Source organism: Micromys minutus, assembly GCF_963924665.1.
Source record: "Micromys minutus genome assembly, chromosome: 27".
In the NCBI taxonomy this organism is placed as follows: domain Eukaryota; kingdom Metazoa; phylum Chordata; class Mammalia; order Rodentia; family Muridae; genus Micromys; species Micromys minutus.
In genome coordinates, this window is record NC_137962.1 from 23735344 (window position 1) to 23748337 (window position 12994).

The 12994-nt window shown below is 47.3% G+C and overlaps 1 protein-coding gene across 1 annotated transcript; it reads left to right on the forward strand.

The window, feature by feature from the left end:
- The first annotated feature begins 305 nt into the window (after positions 1 to 305).
- On the forward strand, positions 306 to 12260 carry SLC38A2 (solute carrier family 38 member 2). Its single transcript, XM_080939081.1, has 16 exons — positions 306 to 612; positions 1155 to 1350; positions 1734 to 1815; positions 1961 to 2076; positions 4408 to 4481; positions 4596 to 4688; positions 4807 to 4894; positions 6168 to 6250; positions 6480 to 6538; positions 6631 to 6792; positions 7169 to 7248; positions 7346 to 7446; positions 7918 to 8042; positions 8268 to 8412; positions 8508 to 8605; positions 9462 to 12260. The coding sequence occupies exons 2-16, from the start codon at positions 1235 to 1237 to the stop codon at positions 9558 to 9560; spliced, it is 1521 nt and encodes a 506-aa protein (XP_080795207.1). The 5' UTR covers positions 306 to 612; positions 1155 to 1234; the 3' UTR covers positions 9561 to 12260.
- Positions 12261 to 12994: the final 734 nt, after the last annotated feature.

Consider the following 12994-nt stretch of genomic DNA (forward strand, 5'->3'; position numbering starts at 1 on the left):
ACACACGCAGAATGCGTCCCCGAAACGCAGCGTTTTGGAGACTCGGGCTCGGAGGAAAATCTAAGGGAGCCGGCTCCTCACGGCAGCCGCGGGTGGCGGCCACCCACGGGGCTGCGGTGTCCCGGCAGCGGGGAGGCGGGGTGCGGCTGGCCCCCCGACTCGGGGTGCGGGGCAGCCGGGCGGGAGGCGGAGCCCAGGTGCTGTTGGTACACACAAAGGCGACCGCCCGCGCCCCGCCCACTGACGCGGCGCCCCGCCGGCCGCTATAACTCGCGCTCCGGAGGCAGCTCCACACCGCGCCACGCCGTCGCCCGCACCGCCGCCACCCCTCCGTCTCCGCCGGAGCATCGTGACCGCCATTCCCCGCTCTTTTTTTCTTTTTACTTTAATAATTACATCTTAAGAAAAAAAAATTTATTCACCTCTTCTCCCTTTCGGATTGCGGGGATAATTTTTTTTTTTGTAATTTTTATTTATTTGAAACAAAATAGAACAAGAAAGGGACTCCTCCGTCACTGCTATTTTCGTTTCCTTTTACAATTCTGGTGTGACCCAGACAGCCCGCGGGAGACGCTGCCGCGAGGTGGGCCAGTTCGCAGGGAGAGCGCCGAGGTGAGGCGGGGGAGGGGCAGCGGCGGGAGCGGGGGCTTGCGGGCACCGGGCCGCAGCCTTCCCGTTAGGGGGAGGGGGAGCCGCGCGCGGGACGCTCGGCCGCTGGGAGCCGGGTCTTGTGACTCGGGTTTGCCGGAAAACGACCGTGTGAAGTCCGGGCGTGGGGAAAGGCGAGCCGCGAGGGCTTGACAATCGCCCCTCGGTATTGCATCAGTTCCTCCCGGGATAAAGGAGGGGCCGGGTCCCCGGGGCAGCGGCGGTTGCGGGAGGGCTCGGCGTGTTCCCTGTAAACAAGCCCCGGCTGGGGCAGGGAGGGGACCGGGGCTCAGCGGCGGGGCGGCTGGAGGGGCGCATCTTTGTTCTCCGCGGCCCCGCCGTCGGTACTTTTCCGCCCCTCGCCGCGCCCCCGCCCCTCGCTCGCCTGGTACTTTTCCACTCGCCTGGCGGGGGATGAATCAGCCGCGCTGCGCCGCCTGGCAGCGTCACGTGGTCGGGGGCGGGCGGGCGCCGCAGTCCTGACGCGCCGCCTTCTACCTTCGCAGGCGAGCCTCGAGGGCCAGCGCGCCGCCAAGGACAAAAGGAAGCCCGCGCCGCGCGCCGCACACCGTTCCAGCCGAGCAGCATGAAGAAGACCGAGATGGGAAGGTTCAACATCTCCCCGGATGAGGACAGCAGCAGTTACAGCTCCAACAGTGACTTCAACTATTGTTACCCCACCAAGCAAGCTGCTCTAAAAAGGTGGGGAGAATTGAGCTTTGCAAACAAAACAAAACAAAAACAGCTTGCACACACACACACACACACAAATACACACACACTCGCACTGTTGCCTCGGGCTCGAGGGATTGCTCATCGGTTACAACAAGCTAATGCTCACACCCAGGAACCAGAAGGCCCGCCCAGGGCCCTCCGTCTTCCTTAGCTCTTCAGCCGGAGTAGCCTCCTAAATTACCCGGTTGTTACTGTAGCCTATCACCGACGGTATTTGCCTTCTAGAACACCTCACCCATGTGAGGACTCCTGCATTAACTTCAGCAGAACTGAAGGGCTGTTTTGCTTTATGTAAAGTATAAAAACGTGATTTTCGTACCTCTTAAAAGAATTTTTTTAATTCTTTGCAGCCATTATGTGGACGTGGACCCCGAAAACCAGAACTTTTTACTTGAATCAAATTTGGGAAAGAAGAAGTACGAAACAGACGTTGTAAGTTAACAGTACTGTTATGTGCCTGGCTCTGTGGAGTAAAAGAATAGTGTTACTTTTAGATTTCAAAATCTGACTTGCCCAAAGCTGGTTTTTCTCCTTTTAATTATTGTTATATGTTTGGTTATCGTTTCCCTCTGTATAGCATCCAGGTACTACTTCCTTTGGAATGTCAGTATTTAATCTGAGCAATGCGATTGTGGGCAGTGGAATCCTTGGGCTTTCTTATGCCATGGCTAATACTGGAATTGCTCTTTTTATGTAAGTATGTGTAAGTAGTGAGCCTGCCGTGCAGGGCGGTTACCATGATAAACGTATTCTTGGCTCCAGAAAAAAAAAAAAAAGCAGCTTGCAGTTCAAAGTAGTTGTTAAGAATAATGTTAGAAGTTCCGAAGGGTGAGGAATCCGAATCTCTGTTACCTGTATACCGTACGTCCTCGTGAAAGCAAGTTAGGCAGAGCGTAGGGTGGCACTTAAAACTGGTGAAAGGCCAGTCTTTCCGGAAGGTACTGTTAATTGTAAACGAGGTATCATGAACCTAGAGTAATGAACTTCCGACAAAAGCGGAAGTGGAGTGGCTCCAGACAGGTTTCATAAGTTGACTGTCTCGACCTAAACCCTGTGACCCTCTTTACACACATAAGGAAGAGAAAGTTCGAGGTGGATAAGGTGTGGTATTTACCTGGCCCAGAACATAATTTGTCTTAGAACAAGTTGAGTCATAATTTTCTGGATGCTGAAAAGCAAACTCACTTTCTAAAAATAATGTCTTTCCAGATACATGGGGTTAGTTAGTATCTGTATGAATAAGAGCCTGCTAAATTTTTTTTAAAGTTAATTGACTAATCCTCTGCTTTCCAGAAGTCGTGCTTAGAGGTTACCCATTTTGGGGTCACTTACCTGTGGTAGTATGACCAAAGGGTAGTAGACTACTTACTGGTCAGCAGTAAAGTGCTTGCCTGGCTTGATTTCTGGATTTGATTCCCAGTGTTATCAGAGCAGCAGCAAGAAAAAAATGCTATAAGCAAGTTCGTAAGTTTGAGTGTAGTTTTCCTGTGTCCAAACTGCCAACCCATGGCTGACAGTTTCTGCGGGGGCCCCTCTGACTTCCATAACCTACATACAAAAGAGAAAGACACACTCTGGAACTGTCCTTTTCCTTTTTTTTTTTTTGTGACAGTTAAAACGTTTTGGTTAGCTGATGGGTAACTCAGGTTACTTTCTCCAGCATGCTAAAATAAAATGTTCATAAGAAAAGCTCTGTTTGGGACACCCCACCCCCACCCCCAGAGATGTCTGGGCTTGGGTACTGGGAGCATTAAGATGAAGAGTGGGGGTTTTCCTGCCAAAACAAGGCCTCGGGAACTTTAGGTGCAGAACATCCTGAAACTCCAGGTTTTGTTGGGAATTTGAATGGCTGGAATCAAAGTTAAATATTTGAAACTTTCCAGGCTCTTTCCATTGAAAACTGGTAACAGTTTTTAAACTTCTACCAACGTGGTCATTGGTAACTGTTTTGTCACTGAAAGTAAAACTTTTTTACCGGTGTTACCCTTGAGCTTTGGGATTTTGATTTTACTAGCTTACTGTGTGCTCGATTATTCATCTAAACTTACATTGCACATGAAGGTTCAAGCCAGAAGCCACATGCTGAAATGGCTAGCCAACCAAAGAGAGTTAAATCTTCAGGTTGAAAGTGACCTCCAAGGGCATGGGCATCTCTGTAAGACACAGTACCTAATTTGCTCTAATTGGTTGGTTTGTTTTTGGTTTTGTTTTTTTTAAAGAGGTCAGGTTAACAGTATCACTCCAGAACCAGGTGTCCTAAGGCTGCTGACCTTAGGAAGTCACATCTTATGCTCTATGTGCTGATGGTGGTTTTGGTTTTGGGTTTTTATTTTCACCTCATGTACCGTACAGCTTGCCTGTACAAGGTCAAAATTTACAAGGCTATCTCATTTGCACGTTTGCCTTTTTTTTTTCCCTCCTTTGTTTTTAACCGTTGCCCTGCCTGCCTTTGAGGAGGAAAGTGGGACTTGACAGGGAACCTGAGCCCTGGAGTAGTGTTAGGTCTTTTAGTCCTTCCTTATTCCTCCTTAGTTTTCTCTGCTAGTTCGAGGGTGGAGCTGATAACTCACTGGTTCTAGTGCGGAAAATTCTGCACTACAGGATACAGTGGCTTGTCTTCATAGCTGTCCCTTGTCCCTTCTCCGTTCGTTACATTTTTAAATAGTGTCCTACTGAACGAGTGTTCCTGCCACCCACTCCCGTCTTCCTCTCTGTCTAGTTTGTGGGCTCTCAGCCTTTCCTGACCCCCGTGGACTAGGTTTAATGGCAAGTTTTAAATGGCAGGCAGATGGATAGTTACGGTGCCGGAATACAAGTTTCTACCCCTTTGGGACATGGGGCTTTGCAGAGTCTCCTGCATTTGGCAGTGTGGACATTGCTTCTAGAACTCTGAGGCTCCCCTGATGACCTACCAGTTAGTTAGTGTCAGTCACTTAGAAGAGGGAGCCGCACCGCAGTCGTGCGAGACAGGAAGTGCTTGTGAGTGCAAAGCCCTGCTTATTCATAATCTTTCCCTTCTCTCAGAATTCTCCTGACCTTCGTGTCCATCTTTTCTCTCTACTCCGTCCATCTCCTCCTCAAGACTGCCAATGAAGGAGGTACGGTAGCTTTTTTTTCCCTCCCCTTCCTCCTTCCCCAAGTAATTTAGTGTGTATCTTAATTTGGGGGAGTAGGGATTTCGGGGTGCTTCATCCCTCCGTTCCTCCATACAGGATCTTTGTTATATGAGCAGTTGGGACAGAAGGCATATGGCCTGGCTGGGAAGCTAGCAGCCTCCGGGTCGATCACAATGCAGAACATTGGGGGTAAGTCTTACGAGGGCACTCCGGGTAGAACAAGGCGGTGACAGTGACAGTGACCCGTGACTGTGGTGTCACAGGCCCCATTTTGCACTTGTAATGGTTTAATTTTGTTTTCCTCCAGCCATGTCAAGCTACCTCTTCATAGTGAAATATGAGTTACCTTTGGTGATCAAGGCATTAATGAACATTGAAGATACAAATACAAATGGGTAGGTGCTGAGTAAGGTTCTCCATAGACGTCGCTAACAGTTACCGATGAGTTTCCCAGGGCCGTTCCCGTGGGAATGCTTCTGACCAGGGAGTGTCCCACAAACGGAGGACATTTGCAGCAACCTGCTCTCAGCCTGGACGGCCCTGAAACTGCTCTAATGCCTGAACTCATCTCTGGTTAATATTGACATTTGTCACTCGGCTGCTGAATATAGAAGCTGGTTAAGATGCTTTAGTCATGTTTAAAATAGCTAATGAGGAAAACCAGAAAATGTACAGCTATACTTACTGTTAAAAAAAAAAAAGTTAACTCTTGTGCAGTTATCCATCCCGGGGGAGGGAATGGGGTCCGATGTAAACGGCCTGGGCTCATGGCTTCCCAAGTTGCACACGTTGCTCCCTCAAAACCGTGTGGCTCAACACCCTGCCATTAGATTTGAAGACTCCACAATCTTTCAGGGTGACTTTTCTGTGGGTCCTCACTGCCAGGAGTGGAGTGGAAATCACAGGGAATTAGAAGAACTTAAGCAATGCTTTTTAAAAAGGGATTGGCTTTATTTTGACACTTCTCACTGCTTAGTCCTGACTGGCCTGGACCTCAAAGGGAGAATCCACCTGCCTCTGTCTCTGGGACAAAAAGTGCGAGTGCCTGTCGCCACCTCCTATGGCGAGAATAAGCAGCCTTGGTTACTCAGGAAAAAACGTTTTAAACAGTGTTAGGACTTAGGGACCATTTAGGTTCAGAAATGACGTTTTGGGGGGAGTCAAGGTGGGTCCAGGTGTTTCTGTGGTAATCTGAGATAAGTTCCGGTTGAGTGGCGGTTCGGTTCACTCTCATTTAGGGGAGCACATTTTAAGTCTTAAGTCTGAACATATCTTCTTATCGAAGTTCCTAAGGAGCAGTCTGGCTAACAAGCGTCCGGTGAATCCTGCTGCGGTTCCTCCTCGGAGTTGGCCATTACAAGCTAGGGCTGCAGTGCCTGGTGTCCGGTGTTTCTCAGGCCTGCCAGATAAGCTCAGGGCTGCACAGAGCCGCTTTGTCCCCTACGCTAGGACCAAGCTGTAAGAAGTGTTCTGTGTTAGGGATCAGCTGGCAGCCTTCCCAGATCAGAGAGTAGCTCGGGGAGCAAACGGTCACAAATCGGTCCTGTCACAAATAAGAAATGCCTTTTGTTTTCTCTCTCTCCCCAAAACTGTCGTTTTCGCATGCGCTTGGTTGGCAGCTGAGTATGGTGTGCCATCCGTTCATTTGTGACTCTCCTCTCTTGTCAGGTTGTGGTATCTGAACGGTGACTATCTGGTCCTTCTGGTGTCCTTTGTGCTCATTCTTCCGTTGTCGCTGCTGAGAAACCTAGGTGAGCAAACGAGTGTGAACCTCGTTCTCACAAGTGTGAACCTTGCCTCCATGTGAACCTCTAGCCACTAGCAGTTCCCAGAAACTGCTGACTCAGCACGGGGGGGGGGTTGGGGCACGACCCTTTTAAAGCCCCAACTGTTGTTAATGTTCCATAGATGGCGCTCTAGTGCCCTGTGCTCTCTGACCATCCCTGTTAGATTAAAGCTGCACATGTTTTCTCCCCCCAGGATACTTGGGGTACACCAGCGGCCTTTCTCTGCTCTGCATGATGTTTTTTCTGATTGTGGTAGGTCGTGTTTTATTCCTTAGAGAACACTTTCTGAAAGCTCCTATCGGACAACTCTGGTATCGCTCACAGATGCAAATCTATGTTTCCAGGTGATCTGCAAGAAGTTTCAGATTCCTTGCCCCGTGGAGGCTGCTTTTCTGGCTAACGAAACGGTGAACGGCACCTTCACCCAGGCATCTTTGGCGTCACTGGTGTCCAACAGCACCGCAACCGACACGTGCAGGCCTCGCTACTTGATCTTCAACTCGCAGGTGACGGTGGCACTCCTGTTTCCGGGAAAGAGATGTTGAGAAGGGGATAAAAAGAAACTGCTCACTTGGGATTTAAAAATATCTCTTAAGACAGATTGAGGCTGGGTGGTAGATGGTTGTTAGGAAAACCAGTCCCACATTCTACCCTAGACTAGGGTCGGGCGGAATAATGGCATGGCCTCGGCATATGCCGGGTGTCAGATACAGGTCATACCTTGGTAAATGGGTTAGAGGATAGGAGTTAATTATGAGAGTAAATTATTTCCGGCTTTGGTGTGAAGATCCTCTGGGGGGTTGGCTGGGAACTCACTGGGGGTGCGGATACGGCCGTGTGAGTTGGTAGGGGTTGTGAACGCAGCGGTGTGTCTTTTTTCAGACTGTGTACGCTGTGCCCATCCTGACGTTTTCCTTTGTCTGCCATCCTGCTGTTCTTCCCATCTATGAAGAGCTGAAGAGGTAACTTCATCTCTTCTCATTTGAGCCGGTTGGGCCTGTACTAAAAGGTCTGGGACTTGCTAAACACACACTGACGCTTTCTGTCCTGGGTCTGCAGCCGCAGCCGGAGAAGGATGATGAATGTGTCCAAGATTTCTTTCTTCGCCATGTTTCTGATGTACCTGCTTGCCGCCCTCTTTGGATACCTGACATTTTACGGTAAATAGTGCCTAATGTAAGAAAGGGCGACGCTGACATCGTATGTACAGTTTTACTGCGGAAAGTCCCGATCCGGTTTCATCTGCGATTCCTGGGGTCCAGATATCAAAACAGATGGGAGCCTATTGGTGGTGTTTCTGTGATGTTCTTGGCCCATGCTCAACCCTGCTCCCGGCTTTAGCTGTAACTGACATGCGTGCACACACTAAGTCAGAGTGGGAGTTAGCTGCTTGGCCCTGTAGACCTCACTGGAGGCCATGTGGCTCAATCTCAGTGTTTAGAAAATTTTGCCTCCCATGTTTACTTTAATTGCATTAACCATAATTCCAGATTAATCTTATGAGCCTCTTAGTTCGCAGTCATTTCGTGAGTGGCTAATAATTTCGGTGCAGATTTCACTGTAAATTAGCCTTGCCCACTGATGCCGGAGGAAACCGCCCTGAAGGCCGTCTCTGGTCTGTGTCCCCACAGATCACGTGGAGTCGGAATTGCTACACACCTACTCTGCGATTGTGAAAACTGACATTCTTCTCCTGGTTGTCCGCCTGGCTGTGCTGGTGGCCGTCACCCTCACTGTCCCAGTGGTTATTTTCCCGGTAAGTAACCGCTGGCTCCTGCAACACCTGTGAATCTGGTGGATTTGGTGGAAGTGGTTGGGCACAGGGCAATATAGAATATCGTATAGATTCCACATCCTATGGCAGAAGGCAGGAGTATCAGTTCCTAGGAGTCACCGTCATAGGTACATCTCCTTGCTTACAAACTGAGCATTAATTGAGGTCTGGCTGTTAAATGATAAACGCCGCTTGGCTTTGTTTCAGATCCGGAGTTCTGTCACCCACTTACTGTGTCCCACCAAAGAATTCAGTTGGTTCAGGCACAGCGTCATCACTGTGACGATCTTGGCTTTCACCAATTTGCTCGTCATCTTTGTCCCCACTATTAGGGACATCTTCGGGTTCATTGGTGAGTTTTCGATCGTGCCTGCAATATTTGACGGCCTATAGTACAGGTTCGTTGAGTTCTCAGATGATACTCACGTGACGACCATTGCTTTCCAGGGGCGTCGGCCGCCGCGATGCTGATTTTCATTCTTCCGTCTGCCTTGTACATCAAGTTAGTGAAGAAGGAACCTATGAGATCTGTGCAAAAGATCGGGGTGAGTAAGACGGCCATAAGACAGTCTCTTGTAAAGCTGTAGTAATGACGTCCTTCACCAAAGAGAATGGGCAGGGGACGCGGGAACTCGCTGTGCAGCAGATGATGCCAAAGAACAGTGCGGAAGCGTTGACAGTAATTGTGCCCCATCTCTGGGCACACGCATGCACAGCAACAGTATGTAGGCTGGAGGAGGGATGAGGGCTCTACGGAGAGCCCTGGGGGCCTGCTCTGAATGGGTTCAGTAGTGTGTGTTTATTCTTAAGTTTTGGTAGCCTATTGTTTAAAAATGGGAGATACACTTAGCACAGCCCATGAGCTTTGGAACCGGAATCCAAGTAAAGGATGCTTAAGAGTAAAAGCCCTGTCTGCAGCTATCCTGGTCTGAAGAATGAGGTTAGGAGGAATCTGGGGAGAGCTTTTCTTGGAAATAAGCAAACCTGAGCCCAGGGGCACCTGCACACCAAGGTTTTCCCTGTTTGCATCAGTGAGTTTAATGACATGGAAGCCGGTCAGTAATTAACACTAGAGAACATGCCCATCCCTGGTCCCTCCGACTCCAGGGCTCACCTAGGCTTGATTCTGTGACTTCATGTGCTCTGAAAGAAAACTGCACACACAAAGGTCCAGTCTAACTCTTGAAAAGGAAAACTTCTGCTTGAGAGGAAAGGAATGAAAGGAAGCTTCAACAATTACAGGCTTTTTTTTTTTTTTTTTTTTTTTTTTTTTGCTACAAGCAATGCATAATCTGATCACTTTGAAACAGTTTCTATTCAGTCAGGTGTCATTAGGAGAGTTGTAAGTGTTCTAATGTGAGGCGGTGGGTATTCTGATGAGTCCCGCTCTGCCCCTTGCAGGCTCTGTGTTTCCTCATAAGTGGCTTCCTGGTGATGATCGGGAGCATGTGCTTGATTGTTCTGGATTGGGTCCACAATGCCTCTGCAGGTGGGCATTAAAGGCCCCACTCGGAACTGGATGGTCCACCTGCCCGCCGCGTGGAGCCGACGACGCTCAACTTGCTCAGATTTCACCTGATGCTCTCGGATCACTTCCTCGCTGGTTCTTCTGGATGCAGAATAAGTGAACTTTTCTTTTTCTTGGTTTTTCTTTTTTTTTTTTTTCAGAAGCTTATCTGTGTGTTAGGGAATGGATATTAACACCAAAACCACGAGCCTTGGGTTAAGGGAAGTGACAGTTTATTCCATTCCAGAGAATGGACGAACTTTTAACTTTTATCAAAGCCACATGTTTGGCTATTTCATTGTTTAACTTGGATATTTTATGATTTTACTTGAATGTGCCTAACGGAACCATTCGATGTGAGAAACACTTCTTAATTTACAGCAAAGTATTGAAATAAGCATTGAGAAAAAAAAACACTTATTTTTTGTACCAAAAAATACTTTAAAAGACCTCAGAAGCACTATTTTACTTTGAAGAAACTGCATTTTTTTGAACTTTATCCAGAACCAGTTGTCAATAAACTCCGTAAAAACAATTTCATTGATATTTAAGAATGAATATTAGTATTATGAAATTATTTGCCTTTTTTGTAGGCATTATAAGCCAAATACTTTTTTACCCAAAAATCATTTTCGGGGAAAATGTTATGAGAAATTTCACCATGAGTTAGCATGGTTTTGTTTTGTTCATTCAGATTCATTTGAAGGATAATTGGTAATTGCTGCACCAAATCCGGTGAACTCCCGTTCATCGCTTTCTTTGCCTCCAGATAATTGGTTCATTAAAGCTAAAATGTTTGTCTTCAATTAGGCTGGGAAACAGTGCAGAGATTTCTGTAGGAAATGAAAACTGATTTTGAGGTACCAAATAGTGCAATTGGGTAAAACAGGGTTTATTCAGTTGCGTCTGTCTCCAGAGTTAGATTATCAACTCTGGGTCATGCTTTTGGGCCCATCCTTTAAAACACTGCTTCCAAGAGTGAAAAAGGGCATTTGATGGCAAGAGGCCAGACTTTCCAATAGAGGGTAGACCTTTCAAACGCCCAGCTGCTGGAAGCGACACTTACTTGACAGCACGTGGCTCAATTATGTTCCCGCTGCCTCTACAGGAGGGCTAGGTGGGCAGGCTGCAAGCTCTCCAGAAAGGTCACTGGGTTTCTCATGCAGTAAGCTTTCTACAGACTCGCACTGGATCGCCATCTCATTCTTGTACAATGCATAATGATTTGTTTACATCGAACAAATGATTACTTGGGGGCGTAGTACGAGCTGTCTGTACTGAGAGTTTCTGGTCCAACTGCATGCTCACCTTTCCATTTCAGTTCCAGTTAAAGGTGAAAACATGTCTTTGAAGCTTGGCTTTAAGAGCACATTTACTGTATGTTAACGGTGTATGGTGAATATATTATTAAATAATGTGGTACTTCACTCATCAGGAATAATGTCTAAGATCTAATATACGTAATTCCATTAATGGTGGAGGGAAACACATGGAGTCATCAACCGGTCATCTGGCTCATGAGGTTTTTCTCTTGAACTAAACGTTTTTTTAGTTTTGAGGCAAGGGCCAGAAGAAATGTGACACCCATGGTTTTTGTTACAGTCATATACATGTGACTAAATTCATAGGCAAGATGTGTCTGCTATAAAGACTTGCAGACTGGAAGACGTCTGGCAGTGCTCTGTTGGGTACAACCAATGGTCAGTTGTGCCCCGAAGGTGAAATCATTGGGGACCACACAGAAGCAAAGGCAGTGAGAAGACACTCCACCACGCTGCTTTCATGTCACACAGACCCAGAACCTCGCATGTAGTCCCGCCTTTGCGCTTCTGCTCAAAGTCCTGGAAAGAGCCAATGACAAGATCTACCAGGGGATGCTGAGAAACAGGCATCCTCCGAGAGAAGGTGCCATGGCAACCAGGATCCTGTTCACAGCCAATCAGTGTGGAGAGACTTCCCAACCTTTTGTGAGGGAGCACAATCAATGAATTTCAGGCCAAATTCCGATGCTTGGGGCTATATCCTCCTTGAGGTTCCTAAACTGAGTTCTCAGTCTTGAGCAGTCTTCAGTATTAAAACCACTGTCCCGTCACCTCCGTCTGCATTGCTGTCTTCCACGGATCGTTCAATAACTGTACTGTTATTTATAGAGCAGCATTAATCCATTAAAGCTAACCTATTTTTCAATATTTATGATAAACTGTACATACATTGTCCATATGTATTTGTAAATAAGTTGTATATACTGTCAGAATTGGGTCCGGGTTCAAGTGTATATATACCCCTAAGTTTCTTAACTGCATTTTGGTGAATTCACATTATATATAAGTCCCCAAGTTACCTGTACAGAAAATTCAATATTAGAAGTTGACACTGTATAATACTAAAACTGAATAACTTGTTTAAACTGTATTTGCAATAAACTGTACATCGGCTTAAGTTCAGATATCTAAAGTTTTACATGAGGTCCAAGTTTTCAAAATGCAGTAACTACATCACGGCTCTCCGGTAACATGTCAGTTGTAATCTCAGTGGAAGTCACATGAACTTCTTGTGTGTATATAGTGTAAATGTCCCCGCTGTCCTGTTAGAGGCTAACATGCCACCGGGGCATGTTGGCAGGGAGTGCAACACCAGTTTCAATGAAACAATGTATTTGTTTTAACTGAACTAAAATAAACATGTAATCCTGAGTAGCGCCTTTTTCTTCTGGGTAAGGAGGTGGATCTGGAGGAAGAAAAGGATTAATAACGCTTCTAACTCCTTGGTGAGGTCCAGGCTTATCCCTGGTGGTGGTGATGGATCGATCACCTGTAGTGCATCCAAGTCAACAGCAGTGTTAGAAAGCACATTGAGAAATCTGAGAGGTTTGGAAGGTTGTGTGAAGGCGTGGTTTTCCTCAGGGACCTGAAAGGCAACTTAATAGCCTGGTCCTTGAAGGGTTAGGGGATAGTCAAAAGGAGCTTGAGGTTCCAAAGGGACAGGTCCCAAGTTGTGACTAAGGTCTTGTGCAGAACAAATGTGTTTTAACCTTTCCACGGGTCAGTGATGGCAGGCCTCTGTCTTAAACTGTATTTAAAGTGAGTAACGCATGGGGGGCGGGTCCACAAAGTGTCCAGTGGCACTAACCAGTGAGCCAGCCATTTCTACGAGTTTTCACAAAGCTCTTGGGACATGGAGTCAGACATTGGCCCCTGGATCGATGACTTGGAAGAAAGGTGATGGGAACCTGCAAGTGAGCGGAAGCGAAACGAGGCCGATAGAACATTGGGTGCCTGAGAGGACAAAGCACATGGGTGGCTTTTCGAATATCCGAACTAGCCTGTTCTAGAGACCAATGGCTGACATGATTACAGAGACAAGCAGTCAGATTCTCCAGATGAACGAGGTGCCCAGTACAGGGTCAGGGTCCACCATGGTCTCTTCA